Raw genomic sequence first — 17,453 nt, 5'->3', positions numbered from 1 at the left:
ATCAAAACGACATGTTCCTGACAGCATGAGGTGCCGACAAGTTCGTACATAAATACTTTTTTAATTTTCTCACTTGATTTATAGAAATTCTATTATGGTCCAAGGTTTATGGGTTTTTTTTGTCATGATTCCCAAAAGGTATGTTTGGTGAAAATATGAATGTTCATCATGAAAAGAACACCATGGTACTATCATGCTTGGGCCTTAAACACAAGGTTGAAGGAATTATGTTGAGGTCATGTACCAGAATGTCAGAAGTACTTTAATATGGCTCCCATTTAACGTGAGTTTGAAAGTTATAAGGACAACCCCTTATATCACAAAACATGTGAACATGGGTGTGCAGACTTTTTACATCTAATGTAAATCCCCAATATATCCGTAAGTCAAGTTCTCAATTACATTGATTAATGTTTTGTTTTTTAAACATGTGTCATCGTCCAAGATCGTGGTAGAGTTCTGAGCACATGTCTGACAGTTGAGTGGTCTTTAACACACATCTACATAGAATTTGCATGTTCTTCCTCATTTTGTGTGAGTTTTCTCTGCACATTCTGGCTCCAGGCATTCAGACATGCTTCTTGAACGTGCTAAAATTGTCCATACTTTACCTGTAAACATTAGTTTGTGTGTATGTGTGTGTGTGTTTGTGTGTGTGTGTGTTGACGGGGGGGGGGGGGGGTGGGGGGGGTGCGTGCGTTTTATTTTTATTTTTTTATTTTTATTTTTTTTATTTCTCCACAAATATAAACACAAATATTCTGCTACATTTCAGATTGATGAGAACTAATAAAACAGATTTACTGTCCATTTTTCCAGTGCAAGTTCAAGACGCTGAGGATTTTCCTTCAGTATTGTTTTGGGTTAATATCAGACCAAGCAAATGTGGTTGATGGTGACGTTTCCTCTTATGTTTTGGACTGCCGCACATCTGTCCATTCCATCTTGGTGTTTTGTAGTGCCTGAGTCTTCTTCTCATCCACCAGCACGTAATCCACTCGGTGTTCATCAGAAAGAAGAGGCTTCTGTGGTGACACGTGAGGAGGTAAATGTCAAAGGTCATGTTGAATCACTCTTCTGTGGTTGTCTCATTTATATTATACCTTCTGTACAGGAGAAGGAGAAGCTGAGTTGAAATCCAATGACAAGTAGTCAAGGTTTGTTCTTCTTGCCCAGGGTTGAACAACTCCTTCCAGATTGAGAGAGAAGTGTTTTCTTGACTCCTGCAAACAGAGAAATAGCTGAAGGTGTTCCAAGTTTATGGTACGTGAAAAGCATTTCTATTGCAGCTGTTGAGCTTTTATTGAGTTAAAACAAGACAAAAAGGCCAAACAAACATTATGCGATTGATATGAGAAAATGCACAATTTCCGTTATACTTTATATGGCCAGGCAACAACTGTAGGATTAAGACCACAAATACGCCTTGGTTTAGGTTTTAATGACTGTTTTGTATTCTACATGCACTTTTAGACATTTCTTTTTGTAGAAATTGTGATTGAATTGGGACATAAATATATTGATGACGGTTATTATCTTAAAAAATTGAAAATGTCATCATGGAAAATTATTAGAATTACAATTATGTTATTCTGTAACCTGTTTTTTAGTCTAGGGTAAAATGTATGCAACCTACACATACTTGAACATGACTAGAATACTTTGTTCCTTTGATTGGTATAATTACCATTGTGGCACAGTTTCCGTCCTCCTCTCTTGGCTTATCCCCATTTTCAAGACTTCCCTCATGAGCTAAACACTTTCCAGAAAAGCTGAAACTACAGCAAAATAAGAAAGAAAGAAAATTGTTGAATATGTTTCAGTTTCTCTTTCAATAGAAACTCTTTAGCCATCCATCCATCCATTTTCTGAACCGCTTGCTCCTCACAAGGGTCGCGGGGGGTGCTGGAGCCTATCTCAGCTGGCTATGGGCAGTAGGCGGGGTACACCCTGAACTGGTTGCCAGCCAATCGCAGGGCATAGAAACTTTTTACAATTTCATTATCAAAGTTTAAGGATGAAAAAAATGACATAAAATGCATTAATAACCCCCAAGCTGCAAGTTTCAATCAGTCTCACCACGAATCCGTCTTTGTTCTGCTCAATGGATGGTGAGCGGGACATTCAGTGATTGTAGAGAGGCCTCTCAAATCAAGAGGTGGCGGTCGAGCTGTGAACCCAGAGAGCACAACGAGGTCTTTATTTAACGTGGTCTGAAATGCAAACAGAGGTCTGACATTTGCTTTTACAACCGTCTATTTTTAGCAAAGCGCTGCAAACGACTACTCTGATAGTTGAAAACATTCAGTCCACTGTCACACTCACCTCTTCTCAAGCAAGGTTTGAGATGACGGTGTATTGGAGGTGGCGCAAGTTCTCCAGGTTGGCATATGAGGGAGCTGAGAGTCTTGGCGGCCTTGACTTTGCTATTTGTATCGGGGATGCTGACGGGACTCATGGGAATGTACCCGTCACCTTCAACAACGCTAACACACGAAGATGGGGCAACCATGGGGATGTAGGACTCAACATGCTGGCTTTGAACTTGTGCGGTATTTAGATAGGCTCTCTGAAAGACAGAGATCACAAGAGAATCCATCACCCCTGGAGCTGTGTGGGCCTCAAGTCTAACTGAGTTTGTGCCGCCCATGGCAGGATTGTCTTACCAAATTAAGAGTCTGCCTTCTGCTCACTGTTGATCTGCTGTCAGCATCTCCTAGAAAAAGATAAATTGCTGAATACAAATTGTTTTCCCATCTGGCCACATTAGCTTGCACGCTGCCTCCCTATACCACCAAGATGAATTTCAATTGGATTTTCCTATCAAAGCATACCAATTGTGAAATGGTCCAGGCTTGACAAAGATGTCCTCCGGGAAAGCAGCGCGGCATGTTTTGGGAAATGCCGTGCACTCATTGCCCTCGGCCTGCGAATGCCTTCATCGGACAGATGGTTAGGCTTAGGTGGCAGCGGAGGAGGTGTTTGCCTGTCATTCGCGGCCTCAAATGACGCACAGGAGTACGGCTTGTCAAACTGGAAGACACTCATGGCGCAGAGATGGAGCGGAGATGAGGAGGAAGATGGTGCGAGGGCCGTACATGGAGCGCTGAGGGGAGGGTTGCTCAGCCTCCCATGTGCGAAAGGGGACGGACTGAGGCGAAACTGAGAAATGCAGTGAAATGACGACGAGTCACTGCTGGGTGAGGGCACGATGTCCTTGAAAACATCTTCTGTTGACTTCTGCTCCAAAGACGTCTCTGAGTTTGAAAAGCTGCTATGTCTGCAGATACAAGGACGTCAGAATTAATGACAATACAAAATATTATCTGTGATTCTGTGTGAGAGGTTTCACATGCCTGCAAGTGCTTCCACTCCCTGTTTCACATTGCGAAAGGACAAGATAATCTGGTGGATGACTGGAGTCTTGTTGACTTGACAGAGACACCCGGTCAGAGCTGTCACTTGACGGCTGAATTGATGTTGGAGTGCAAGGAAATCCTTCTTCTGAGCTCCCTGTTGACAACAAAACAAGTGGCACTGAGAATGTGTTGTTTTTGAGTTTTTACTAGCACGAAGGGGACAAGAGTGACACCAAAAGGCAAAATGGTGCAACTATAGCACATACAAAAATACATGCAAATGTTCCCTTATCTGAATTCAGAAACATTTAACAAGTACATTGGATTTTTTTTTTTCTTTTCTGAGTATATCAAGGTGAGAGCGCTGTCGCTCTCTCTTTTATTTGAATAATTGCCACTTGTGTCGTCAAGTTGGACCGGCTTCAGAAATTCAAGGATTTTCTTTAAAAAAGTAAGAAAACAAAACACGCTCACCAAAAAAAAATAAAAAATCTTTCAATGCTCTCATAAAAGAGTTTAAACTAAAATGGAACTATGTGCAGTGCAAGCTTTTACAATTTATTTTTCACTAGTTATAAGGGGCCTTGAAACTGAACTCTTGACTTGTCAACCAATAGCCAAAATAAAGAACTGAAGAAGAAGTTTTGGATTAGGGGTGTCCAAACTTTTGCCATACAGAAAAATCAAAAGGATACAAAAGGCACTTTGTCCGGCTATAAAACATGCTGAAACAAATCAATCTAGCAATTCTGTATTATAGTTATGTCAGTTTTTGTTTATTTTTCATGATTTTGAGGTGGCCCACAGTCTTGTATCTGACTAGAGTAGATCTGTTCCTGTCCTGAGCAGATTTCTACATTCAGAACCAAAGCAACAGTAATCGGTAATAAGATGGCAATTTTTGAAGCAGTGTTTACTAGAAAGTATTAGTTAATCATTAATAGATTAATTAAGTGGTTTCCCAAATCAGACCTGGACAGAAACAGCAAAAAGTGGAGGAAAACATTTTTGCTTGTGAAACTGAAATGTATTCAACTATTTTAAAGAAAAATACCGCTAAGGTTTTAGTTGTACATATTTACATATCTGGAAAAAGTCTAATTTAGTTGCCAGGTGCGTCACACTCATGGTGCATGTGGGTGTCGCAACCGACCAACCTCCAACACTTTTTCACTTTTTCAACACCCGCAGTACCCAATAAAGTTGCAGGTTGTGTCAAAAGTTGTGTTTTTATATATATGCTGAGGGCCGGTAGAAAACGGACAGCGAACTCCAAATACCCACTGGGCCATAGTTTGAACACCACACCACTGATCTAGGTGAAACGTTGACAGCAAAAAAAAAAAAAAAAAAAAAAAAAAAAAGTCCAGTTGCCTCGATTCAACCTCTACAAATTAATAATAATCAATAATCATTATCGTAAAAAAATGATATTTCTTATTGCTGAAACCCTCAGTGGCGTTTATTTATTTATTTATTGTTTAATGCAACAGGTTGAGCAATAATAATTCCACGATAGTCACTCCATCGTCATGTTGCCCTTTGGCCTCCTTCTCAAATTGACCAATAATTTGCTAAGTCAAAATGAGAATGGAAAGAATGATTTTTTGCATTGACCTGCTTCCTCATGGTTGCCAAACTGGCAAATGTGACTGATGCTGCTGATCCAGCTGTTCATCTCCTCTTCGGTCTTGGCCACCAGGTAGAACATACGAGCGGAGGTCTTCACCACAAAGAGATGCTTCTCTTGGAAGTCGCGCTTTATCCCCAGCTGCCCGTTCAGCATTTCCACCTCGCACTCTTTCAGGTCAATGGTGCGGATTGGCTTTTTAGAAGTCTTACTTTGGTAGTACTCCAGCACGTCGGGGTTACCGCTCATGCGACCTCTTCGCAGGACAAACCAACGTTTTCTCCATGCCTGTAGGGGAGAGGGTGGGTTAGTTCTTTGGCCTGTTTAATACAATTCTGGGTGTCATACATTCAACAGTTTCCCAGCAGAGTAATGTAACACCATCAGCAACTTTTTAGTCAGAACTAGATCACAGCTTACTTGACAACTTTAAATTAAATTTGCTTTTGATACAGTCACTAAGCGGAACCTTTTGCTCAAATTCCCCGCAAAGAAGAGGAAGTTGACTATATTTGACAGAAAATGTTTAACACAACAAAATAAAGAGGTACTTCTCGAGAATTGATGACTTCTCTCTAATTGGGAAACAATAATAAAAAGAGTTTTAACCAATATTTCTATCAGAGCTACATATTCGATGTGAGTCCCAAGCTCTGTTTGAAGTATTTTCACACTTGGTTTTGTGGCTTCATTTTCATCAACTTCTTTTCTTTGTGTGGGGGTAGCTTATCTGCTCCTGCATGTCAGTTGCTGCCAGGAAGTGGTAAGACAAACCACAATTACTATCAACACCGCCCAATTTATAGGAAAACAAGAATGATGTTGTTGGTGACCATCTGACAATTTGGGAGATTTCAATACTATGCTTTAAAAAAATAAGTTTGCAGTTTGAGAGGAAAATTTTACTTTTCTAATTTCTTTGGAGAAGCATGCCAACGAACAGCCAGCATAACAACGAAATTAATTCCAGAAAGGATTATGGGGTTGTGGGGACTTTGTATCGGCCAAATAAGAGGCCCGTTGAATTTTGATGTACAGTAGATCATACTAAAAACGCAGATGACTGGATTTAATTTAAATTATTTAATACATGGAAGCCTTAATGATAATGAGTAGATGATGGGTGTCTTTCTAGTTCGTTGAACTTGTAACTGAGGGTCAACCACAAACAATATGACAAAAGTAGGTGGTTGGTGAATACAAAGTTGTTGTGGTGATACACATTCTGTGGGTTAGACTTTTTATCAGGGTTGAGAAATGGCCCGTGGCCATATACGGCCTGTGGGAGCATTGGAAGAAGTATAATTGTTTTCAATTGTTGCATTATGTTTTCATAAAATTAATATGGCCCATGGATGACTTTATATAACCTAAACTGGCATCTGATAGGAACAAAGTTCCCTACCTGTACTTTATGTCATCTGATTCCATTCTCCCAAATATGTTTTACCAAGATAACAGATATTTTCATACTGGTGACAGTATTTGAATAACAAGACACACTGCACTCATCAACATGCATGGAATCTGTCATCTGGCGCCAGCAGAACTACTCTGGTGTCCTTCAATAAGTTTCTTTTTCTCGCCTTCAACCAACACAGACCTCCACCCGCACTGACAAATTTCCCTCTTCTTCCTCCACTTCGTACAGAGGAAGTGCAAGCAGCCCATCAAAAAGCGGGACTATTTCTGCTCGCTGCTCATGACTGATGTCTGGCTGGGCTGACATGACTTCCCATGTTTCACAATAAATGTGCTCCTTGCGCCAAAAACATGCGGTGAGTGGCTAAGCCCAAGATCACATGACCCCCAACAACTGCACGCCGATCAAGGCGATGTGCTGTTAATGATTTTGTTTGTTGTACAAGTTGTTTTCCATGATCTGTGATTGATTGCTTCTGTCATAATTGCATGTGGTCATAATAATAGCAAGAATGAGGAGGAAAAGAATAGAAAAAGGCTTGAGAATACATGGATAATTCCAATCCTTAATATACATACTGTATATAGTATGCACACACGCACACATACACACAAACATACTGGAGCACAAGGCTCAATAGCAGAGGATGGCATTTCTAACTATTAGAATGCCGCAGTGGTATGACACAAAAACCAGTGTTCAGTGTGTGCTTCTACTCACAAATCTCTTGAGTTTCTTCTCCGGGGGAGATTTAATGAGCCAGCCAGTGCAGACCACATCCCCAGCACTCATCTTGACTGCAGAGCGTGTCGTCCTCTATGCTGCTGCTGCTGCTGTTGCTGCTGCTGTTGCTGTGAAACTGAGAGCAAGCATATCCTGTGTTCTGGTATTCAGCCCAGGCACTCCAAAAGGAGGAAGTCCAAAAAATTGATTACACTGACAGAGAGAAGGGGAGCGAGAGAATCATCTGTTTACGTTACCAAGAAGGGATGGAGCTTTTCAAGTAAAAACTGAAAACTATGACAAGCAGGAGACGGTTAAGTTGTACTGATAAGAGACAAACTTGGTATCCTGCAAAACCTCATACAGAATGCATTGTACTTTTCTCTCGTACATGACATGTCAGAATATCTTTGTTCAAAATAATGAGTTTTTTTTTTTTTTTTCAGTTTAACTTTACAATTACAAAATATTGCACCTGCATTTTTCACATGTTTTCTAATGTGTTTACATGAGGGCCCACTCAGGCATTTTGGACATCATAACAATGCCTGTAAAACACCCATTTTAAAGTAAAAGCGAAAAAAACAAATCCAAGTGACTGAGTAATGTTGACTTTATATGAGAATAGCCCACTATGTATGTATGAATAAAGATGACTTGACTTGACTTTATATTTTAATTAGCATTTGTATCCCCATCTGTTTGTTGCTTGAGATGCCCCCATTAAAGAAATAACTAAAAGTCAAACGTAAGACCATCGTTGTAATAGTTTGTTTCATTGTATATTTCAACCACTAGGATACCCCAGTGAGTAAGTCACAACCATACTACTATTTTCAACGTAGACGTGTACCGCTTAAATATGGCCGCCTTTGTACGCATGCGAAGACGCGCTCCAGAGGCGGGGTGCGGCGGGTTTCTACTCAATAAGGAAACTACTCTCTCATTGGCTCAGAGTGGACGTTGGTCCAATCAAAACGGTTGTGAATATTAATGACGTAAAGGCAAAGATCTTCGAAGAAGAGATCATATTTTCGTGTAACTCAGTTCACACAGCGTTGAGCTGAAATTAAATTCAAATGGGTTGAATGTTTTCTGTATTTTGAGTAATGAACAATAAAGTTGTGGATAAATGACAACGCTATATTATTTCTGACTTTATGGGCAGCTACTTAACAGAACAAATTACGGCGCCATCTTTAGTCATCAACTCCCCAAGCAGTCACTCTTGAACGTTTAAGATCTTTACGATTACCCATGATTCCTCTGACTGGAACGTGTGACCTGTCTCTGGCCTTGTGCAGCGCGGCAGGTAGCAGGACTGCGTGCAGGCGGTGTTAGGATTAGATTAACGAAGTAGCACTAGTGCGTTTACCTGACAGGTCGGCAAGTGAAGTAAGAATTGATAACAGCGAAGTCGCCACAATGCTCAAATGTAGAACCGTGTGGAGAAAGCTTGCTCCTCTTGCCAGAGCTTCGTCAACACTGTGTCGGCAAAATGTGAGGAGAACAGGTATGCAAAAACTTACAACAGCGTGCCTTATTCTTATTAGCTCGTTAATCGTTTTCGGCGAGCTAATTAACGGTACTTGTTATTGCTCTGTGATTTCTGGTTTTCATTTCCATGCAACCAATTTGGCGACTTATAGGTAGAAGTGTGACCTTCAATTCACCGTTAAAGGGCTAAAGTAGCCAACAAGCGAACGCTGATATTACCTGAAGTTAATGGTAATGTAATACAGTACTGCGTTGCGCCTGAAAGTCGCTGGTTTGTTTGTTTTTTTATCGTGAACGTGGAGACTTGAGATGTGACGCCGTAACGTAACAAAATGATTATTTTTATATTTGTAGTGTGCAGTGGTGTGGTGTGACAGCTATTTCTATTGTTGTCATTTAATGTATTAGAACTAGAGTTATCAAAATTAATCGATGATTTGACCCGTAGGCAGTATCTTATTTTGAAATGATTTGGTCAGAACCATTAAAAAGCCCAAAACGGGTCACAAAATAACCGCTTAATGGTGCACAATTTTACAAATTTAGTTCAAAAGCATCTGACTTGATACAAAATGAAGAGTAGATAAATACTGAACTTTTTGTTTGCCTAATTTCTACACCTCATTATGGGCAACATAAGGACACACAGGCACACTTTACCCAACAGTGTCGCCTGTCTTCATAAATTTCATGTACTTTGTAAAAATGGATGGACAATCATTTTAGTAAATGTAAAGAAGGTCTTACTGTAAGTAGTAGCCCAAATAGTGTACACCAGTCTTTCACCAACATCCCAAAATATTTATGGTTAGGTCTTTAACCACTTGATAGCATTTGTGAAAACTGATCACTATTTCACTTTTTGCTTTCAGGTTTGCACAATGTCAGAGTACCTGGACATGTCCCTGCAGCTCACATGGCAACAAGACCTACAGGGGGTGGTGGGGGGACCCAGCTGTATGTCCTTGTATTTGGAGCTGCCTGCGTTGGTGGAGGAGTATATGTGAGTAAGCTCATCTATACTGAATATAAAAACTACACACCCCTGTTCATATGCCATTTATTATGTATAGTATGTGAGACCAAGATAATTTTAAACGTTTTTCCAAAATGTTCTAATCCTGCCTTTTTGTACAAATTGGCAGTCAATACAGGTGAGGATGTCTTGTTTTATTTTTTATTTATTTTTTCCTGTTGTTTTCCCAGGTGTACAGACATCTCAAAGAAGACCGACAAAGATATGACGAACGAATTGCATCGATTGCGTCTTGGCAACATCAAAGCGCCAAACAAGAAACCACTAGCGTCCAGAAAGAAACTCTTGGTTAGAACATTTGATTTTTACTTGCTGTTGTTTGTTGTTGCAAGCGACTTTTATTTATGACCAAGGATTTATATTAGGATCTGTCTATTTTAATAGCCACCGATGCCATTGAAACAGAAGGTGAGTGATTAAGTGTAATAATAATAATAAAAAAAAAGTTTCATTTTGACCATTGTCCGACTTTTGTATTACTGTAGTTGTAGTTTACAGTGCTGTAGAATTGTATTGCATCATGATGATATCTGTGTGAATATTTGGCTAGATCAGTTGCTAACACAATGTAGCCAAATGATCAGTTCTCAGGTTTACATGTTAAATGTGTACCGATATAACAGTGTCAGTCAAAAGTGAACATTGTTTTTGTAAACAGGCCGCTAACTTAGTCGTATTGAGTCCTAAAGTCCATTGTATTTGGGTGTCACTTAGCTGTTCCTGAGTCAGAACCTCAAGCTGCACCTTCGTCAGAAGAGCCGAGCCCTCCCGTGCCTGATGGCGAGACAGCAGCTTCCAGTGAGACGACTGATCCTCTACCAGGTTATTTGTTGTGTTTTCCTTTTAATGTGTCTGTATGAAATGTGGCCTCATGTCTAAAAGTTTAGGAAGCATTTTTAGTCTAATTTCCATGACACCAGAAACTCCTATTGTGTTTCGGAATATATTGCGACACCACCTGGCAAATTTAGGTAATGCAATTTAAGGGGCACGCCATAAATTTGGAACTCAACCAAATTTATATGAATAGCACTTTGATAATTATTAAAAATGTTCATTAATTAAAAAATTGTTTGAACAGTGAAGTGAGTAAATGTCCCAGGATGGTAACAATTTGACTTGTATATTGTTTAAATTTTCAAGATCGTTTTGAAATTTGAACAATTTGCAATTTGGCCAGCAAGCATTCTACCACAATATGAAACATCAACAGCAATTGTTGGCCAGCATTCCAGAATGAATTGAATTTGAAATTTTTAGTGGCTCCACTATATCTTCCAACTCTTTGGATATGATACCCACATATATGAATCCCAGAATGCCTTGTGCAGTCTCTCCTAGTGCATTGCATGTCCTAATCCTTATGCGTATGTATTTTTCCCCCTTGACACTGGTCTTTCTGGTTGTTTATTTACCCTTTTCAGCTGTATGTCCAACTGACCTAGTATGTTAACCTTTCACAGTTGGAATCGCTGTCTTTGCACGTTCATACGCACAAACTATGTTGATGACTGGATCCATGTGGTTTTGGTATCCTGAAATCAAATGCAACATTTCTGTCAGTGTCATACTTTTACACTTTTTTTTTATGTTGTTGTTTTAATTCTAGAGCATATTTTCTTTGGCCATAGCTGGAAGCTGCTCTTCCAAGTGGACTACTTAATGCAGGAAGTGATTTACTTGAACTGAGCAGCATCCAGCTATGATTCATTGGACAATGCATGGTCTGTATTCATGTTAGTGTTGGTGGCCTTCCCTATTAAATCAGTCTAAAGTTTGAAGTCTGAACTCGTGCTATGGATCGCCCCAACAACAGATGAACCTGTGTTAGAATCGGTGCCAGAAGAAGCAGCAGAATCACTTGCTGAGCCGCGAGTAGAGGAGGGTAAGACATGCAATGCATTTGGCGTCTTTTATGCGCACGGAAACGGCGAGATTTTTCTTTTTTTTACCATGTTAATTTCTCTACCCTTATTGTTGTTTTTAACATTTCCTTTCTCACAGCTTGATTCTCTCTGACTTTTTAGATCCCCAGGTTGATTTTTCTTTGCTCCTAACAGGTTTATAGGTACGGGTTATCCACCATTCTCTTACTCTCTTTCTGTCATCTTAGCTGCAGGACTCGACACGGCACAGCCCTCACTCACGCTCCCGTCACACGCCCCCTACCTCCTCATTGGTGGAGGGACCGCCTCCTTCGCCGCTGCCCGCTCTATTCGAGCCAGAGACCCCGGCGCCCGCGTGAGTTTGCGTTCTGCTCCAAAGTTGCTTCACGTCCTTTGCCTCTAAAGCTTAACCGTGACCTCTACAAGCAGGTTTTGATTGTGACGGACGAGCCGGACCTCCCGTACATGAGACCGCCTCTGTCCAAAGAGCTGTGGTTCTCTGACGACCCCGCTGTGACGGACAGTCTACGTTTCAAGCAGTGGAATGGAAAAGAGCGAAGGCATGTTATGTGTTTTCCAGAAAACAACTGTAACCTCTGACCATGAAAAGTGAACTGCACTGACCGTATTTCATAAACTAATCAGCTGATATTGACTATATTTTATTTTTTATTTTGTAGTATTTACTTCCAACCACCATCTTTCTATATTACTCCAGAAGAACTGAGTAATGCAGAAAATGGCGGCGTGGCTGTTCTCACAAGAAAAAAGGTTGGTTGGTGGTGTTTTGTTTTGCATGAAAGTTATTTAATTAAGGCATATTAAGCTAAAAGAACAAATAAGTTTATTTGGACAAAGTGTGTGTCACTGTATCAGACTTTGGTCAGTGTTTATATGAAGTAGCAAGTTGATTTAAAAAAATAAAATGTTTTGTTCTAGGTCGTTCACATGGATGTGAGGGGAAACAAAGTCAAACTAGACGACGACACTGAGATTTCATACGACAAGTGCTTGATTGCCACAGGTATGTCACATCAGCGTACTTGTGTCCACTGAGCAACCATTTGCATTGTGTACAAGCTAATTTCGCGTTGCCTAAGGTGGTGTTCCAAGAAATTTGCAAGTCATCGACCGAGCAGGAGAGGAGGTGCAGAAGAGGACAACTTTGTTCAGAAAGGTCAGTGTTTAGTCACCAGAGGTGGTCCCAGGTCAGCATTTATTTTATAATGCAAATAAAATTCTAACAATATGAAGACAACAAAAACGTTCTGCATTTTCACCACTCCAGATTGATGACTTCAGATCTTTAGATAAAGTCTCCAGAAACATCAAGTCCATCACAGTCATCGGAGGCGGCTTCTTGGGCAGCGAGCTGGCCTGTGCCCTCGGCAGGCGATGTAAGACAAAGATAATGAGGAGGAGAAAACACTGGATGCAAAAAAACAAACAAACTCATTACTTGTCCCATTTCAGCTCACGATTCTGGTCTGGAGGTGATACAGATGTTTCCCGAAAAGGGCAACATGGGCAAAGTTCTGCCCGAGTATCTCAGCAACTGGACGACAGACAAAGTCAAAACAGGTTTGGCTCTCTCTTGCTTTGTAGTCTACATTTTTTTCCCCCATCAGATAACATTCTCAATTTGATCTCCAGAGGGTGTAAAAGTCATCTCAGAAGCTCTAGTCAAGTCTGTGACATGCAAAGATGATCAGTTGGAAATAAAACTAAAGGATGGTCGATTGGTAAGTATAATTCAGAGGTTAAGAGATTACTTAAGAAAAAAATTTACCCAACCTATACTTAACGTCGTAGGTGAAAACGGATCACATCGTTGCAGCTGTTGGCCTGGAGCCCAACGTCGACCTTGCCAAGTCGGCAGGTCTGGAGGTGGACTCGGACTTTGGTGGCTATCGTGTCAATGCAGAGCTGCAAGCTCGCTCCAACATTTGGGTGGTAAGTTAATATTTGAAAACTACTGCGTCAATAAACTACAGTACTAGTTAATTATTAACAATATAACAAATGTCTTTTTTTAAGAAAACTTATTTTTATAAAAGTAAACTAAAAATGATTGCTTAAATGACTGATTACATTAAAGAATTGTCCAAAAGTGTCAAAATGTTAATGTCTAGGTCTTTTTTTTTTTTTTTTTTTGTGACTGCAGCACCCTCTTGAGGTGATATCAAGTCATAGCACAAAAATATTTTTTATTAGTGTATTTCTTATCCATGCTGTTGTGTGTCCTCTTTCTTCATTCAGGCAGGAGATGCCGCATGTTTCTACGACATCAGGCTCGGCCGCCGACGGGTGGAGCACCACGACCACGCTGTTGTCAGCGGCCGACTGGCGGGAGAGAACATGACGGGCGCCAACAAGCCTTACTGGCATCAGTCTATGTTTTGGTACGTATTAATTAGCAAGTGAAGTCTTTAACAGTATTTTCCTGCTTGTGATACCAGGTGATTGCAGCATATCTATGTTGTTCCACAAGATTTGAACACGCACGCAGTAGAGTAGCACAAGCTTGTGTAAAGTTTTAATGGATTTCCTATTCTTTGAATAGCTGAAATGCTGTTTCAGGGCCAAGCATCAGGAGTCAGGAGCCCACATTGCATAGAAAACGGGTTTCAAAAATCCAAGCATTGTGTGGAATGTGGCCATCACTTCACAGATGACGGACGTGACTGCATGGTTTTAGCAGGTGCTGATATATGAAACCATGCCATGTCATTGGGAAATAAACAACCTTATCAGAATGAGCAGAATGTAAACCCTCAGACAGCAGTCACATTATTGGTCGAATTTGGAAACGACTTTAAATATGTAATGAAATTATGTATATGAATCGTTTCTAGTGTCAAAGTGCCTCAGTCATCAAATCCTTATGTTCGGGAATTATAACATTCATAAATGTCATACAAGTGTAAAATTAAGTTACCCACCTTGGGCTGTTAAAACAATACTTGCTCATTTTGACTCTGCTTTCCTTGCCCAACTTCCGATGTAGGTTTCGTTGTGTCCCAAATCGTAGCGACTTAAACGTGAAACTTTGTGTAACTGTAGATGCATATTAGTCCGCCCAAAAGTGGCCCAATACTTATATGCCTCTCAGGTTTGTTCGTATTAACAGGCACATCTTAAATAAATCAGAATCATTTTATAATTTTATGAATTGAACTATTCAGTGATGTCCTTGTGTCTCAACAGGAGTGACCTGGGTCCTGACGTAGGATATGAGGCCATCGGGCTTGTGGACAGCAGTTTGCCTACTGTGGGGGTCTTTGCCAAAGCCACAGCCAAGGACACACCAAAAGCTGCCACCGAGAAGTCTGGTAGGATCAGTAATAAAATATCACCATCTCCTCATTCACACCCCTAACTAGGGTTGAGCATCAAAAGTCGGTACGAGACCGAATGAAAACGTAATGCCCCCTTTTATTCTTCCGGTGTCAACTTGCGTGTCCTGCGCTACATAGCACATTGAAATGACGCAAAACGGTCGAATATTTGGCTTAATCTTTTTCACTGATGAAGGATGACTTTGGGCGCGCAACATGCAACAGGTGGAGTAAAACTTTTGCATACACCTCAAATTGAATGAAACACTCGGTGACTCATGGAGTCCAAATAAAAGGTGAACAATGTTTGACAAATTATGTGCCGAAAATCCAAGCACTTCAGCAGCAACAGTCAGACTCAGACAAATAAAACAAAGCCACACACGCCGCCCTCCCACTGCCAGTACCGTATATTTGAAATGGCTGATGACATGGACGACACTGAAGAGGAAACTCTTCTTCAGGTAAGTCACATTTAATGCCAACCGGAAACCTTGCATATTAGTTAATGTCGGTTAGCAAACTTGTTAGAAAACACCGTTGCCATTCAACAGTATGTGAGTGACAAACGTGTTTTTTGTATGTAAAAGGTTCACAGGGACACAACAGAAACATTAGCTAAAGATTGTTGGTTGGGTGACCTCTCTGCCTCGACTAGACCTCCTGCATCGGGCTGTGTTTTTGTTAAATGTTGTTGTGAGCTGTTAATCACAATGGGCTACTACTAGTAACCTGAAGAGTTAGGTGTATTTTGATATGAATGTTTTTATTTCTGGCATTCAAGTTAACACAGTGACTCATTTCACATTTATTTATAATAAGTTCAATTTAACCCTGCAAATAAGAGTATTGTTTTTGACAACATTTTTTTTTACAGTTTTTGTATCTTTTTAGGTACTGATTTGAGAACCGTTTAAGCGCCGTTTGAAAAGTATTAAGAAGGCACTGGTATCAGATAAACCAAACGATAAACGATACCCAACCGTACTATTTTGCTTTTTTTTTTTTTTTTTTTTTCTATTTAAGCGTTTGTTGTTGTTGTTGTTGTGTTTTTTTTAAGTTTGCATCCTGGAATCTAATGCTATTTTTAGGACCAAGTGAACACTAACAGCTTTGGCATGTCCCTGTGAAATTGTGCTGCAGGAACCGGTATCCGCTCCGAGAGTGAAACGGAGGATGTGGCCTCAAGTGTTGTGGCCGCGTCAACACCTGCCCCCGCTGTGACGCACAAGGACGACTACGGCAAAGGAGTCATCTTCTACCTGCGAGACAAAGTGGTGGTGGGCATCATCCTGTGGAACGTTTTCAACCGAATGCCCATCGCAAGAAAGGTTAGCCGAATTTTTTAGTGTAAAAAAAATAAATAAATAAGGACATTTCAAGATCATGCAATTGTTTTTCTCTATCTTAAAACATTTTTTTATCCTATGTAGATCATCAAAGATGGAGAGGAGCATGCAGACCTGAATGAAGTTGCCAAGCTGTTTAACATCCACGAGGATTAAGACTTTGAAAACCATCAACAATGAGTGACATTTTGTGAACTTTGTCCTTTACAATGTCTGATCAAGGTTTATGTAAATTATGATTTCCCTGAATTATTTTCATACAACAGCTGAAACTTCAATTTATAGACCAGCATCCGTACTCTGGCCAAGTTAGTTTTCCCCACAAAGAAAGCACTGTCTCGCCTTTGTCCAAACCAGTGGTTCTTAACCTTGTTTGAGGTGCATTCGCCAAACCTTTTATTGAAAAATGAAATTCAAAACGTAAGTATTGGGTTTACTGGTGGACAAAATGAACAGGGAGAGTAACCTTTTTCATGGAATACGGTTCTCTTGACCTAGAATTCTGAATCTGTGTTCTTGTATTCGCCATCTCCATGCAGCTTAAGGAAATGTTCCTTTAATTTTGCTAGCTAGCTAGCTAGTTGTGCTGGACTAGAAGTGCTCAACTTGGGATTGCAAATCATGCAGTTAGGACTCTTTCTCCCATACTGTTAAAATTAACTATTTATAGGGCACTTTAAAACAAACACTGCTGCCAAGAAAACAGCAGAGTCCCCAGAATTGAACTGTGTGGAACACCACGTTCGGATACATGTGAATTCATATTGCACGTATTCGTCCGACCACTTTTTTTTTTTTTCTTTTTTTTAAATTTTTTTTTATTTTATTATTTTTTTTTTTTGCTCAGCATAGCACGAAGGGATTACACTAATAAAGAAATCACATGGCATACCATCACAAGTCAACTGCTGAGCCCACCAAATTCCCTGCAGATAGGCCGAGTAATGCAGCGTGCTCTCCTGCGGCCAATGATGGGCAAGCGGGGCTTATCACCACAAATCATTTCAGTCGGGTGTGTATCGACCTCCGCCGAAGCCCTCTGGTTCGATCGAACCCAGGTTAAGAACTACTGGTCCAAACGTTTCTCTTGGTCACAGAGTAATGGTCACAACTGCCGTCACAGCAGCTTGTTGGGAGAAAGGCTGAAATAAAGTCTATTTTTAAATCAGAGTTATCCCCTTATTCTCGCATGGAACTAATGTGGGATGCATT

The 17,453-nt window shown here is 40.4% G+C and overlaps 2 protein-coding genes across 6 annotated transcripts; one reads left to right on the top strand and one right to left on the bottom strand.

Annotated features, from left to right (window-relative positions):
* Nucleotides 1-236: 236 nt before the first annotated feature.
* Nucleotides 237-7,291, bottom strand: gab3 (GRB2 associated binding protein 3). Its single transcript, XM_077504056.1, has 10 exons — nt 7,133-7,291; nt 4,977-5,277; nt 3,357-3,513; nt 2,835-3,280; nt 2,667-2,716; nt 2,326-2,569; nt 2,080-2,170; nt 1,688-1,778; nt 1,104-1,223; nt 237-1,025 (listed from the first exon to the last, which is right to left on the bottom strand). Exons 1-10 carry the CDS (start codon nt 7,202-7,204, stop codon nt 909-911), a joined length of 1,689 nt encoding a protein of 562 aa, XP_077360182.1. The 5' UTR covers nt 7,205-7,291; the 3' UTR covers nt 237-908.
* On the top strand, nt 6,744-17,411 carry aifm1 (apoptosis inducing factor mitochondrion associated 1). 5 transcript variants are annotated; one of them, XM_077504051.1, is made up of 19 exons: nt 6,744-6,767; nt 9,505-9,635; nt 9,839-9,956; nt 10,053-10,076; nt 10,383-10,490; nt 11,485-11,553; nt 11,782-11,909; nt 11,984-12,114; nt 12,235-12,325; nt 12,494-12,578; nt 12,655-12,731; nt 12,843-12,951; nt 13,028-13,135; nt 13,208-13,296; nt 13,367-13,507; nt 13,814-13,956; nt 14,762-14,886; nt 16,036-16,223; nt 16,326-17,411. In XM_077504051.1, exons 2-19 carry the CDS (start codon nt 9,549-9,551, stop codon nt 16,395-16,397), a joined length of 1,893 nt encoding a protein of 630 aa, XP_077360177.1. In that variant the 5' UTR covers nt 6,744-6,767; nt 9,505-9,548; the 3' UTR covers nt 16,398-17,411. The 5 variants fall into 5 exon arrangements, with proteins under 5 accessions (XP_077360177.1, XP_077360173.1, XP_077360174.1 ...); XM_077504047.1 differs by lacking the exon at nt 6,744-6,767 and adding an exon at nt 8,382-8,648; XM_077504048.1 differs by lacking the exons at nt 6,744-6,767; nt 10,053-10,076 and adding an exon at nt 8,382-8,648.
* The last annotated feature ends 42 nt before the right edge of the window (nt 17,412-17,453 follow it).

The sequence above is a fragment of the Festucalex cinctus genome, chromosome 18, assembly GCF_051991245.1.
Source record: "Festucalex cinctus isolate MCC-2025b chromosome 18, RoL_Fcin_1.0, whole genome shotgun sequence".
Classification (NCBI taxonomy): Eukaryota; Metazoa; Chordata; class Actinopteri; order Syngnathiformes; family Syngnathidae; genus Festucalex; species Festucalex cinctus.
Note: the sequence above shows the minus strand (reverse complement) of the source record. Positions and strands in the feature narration are given on the sequence as shown.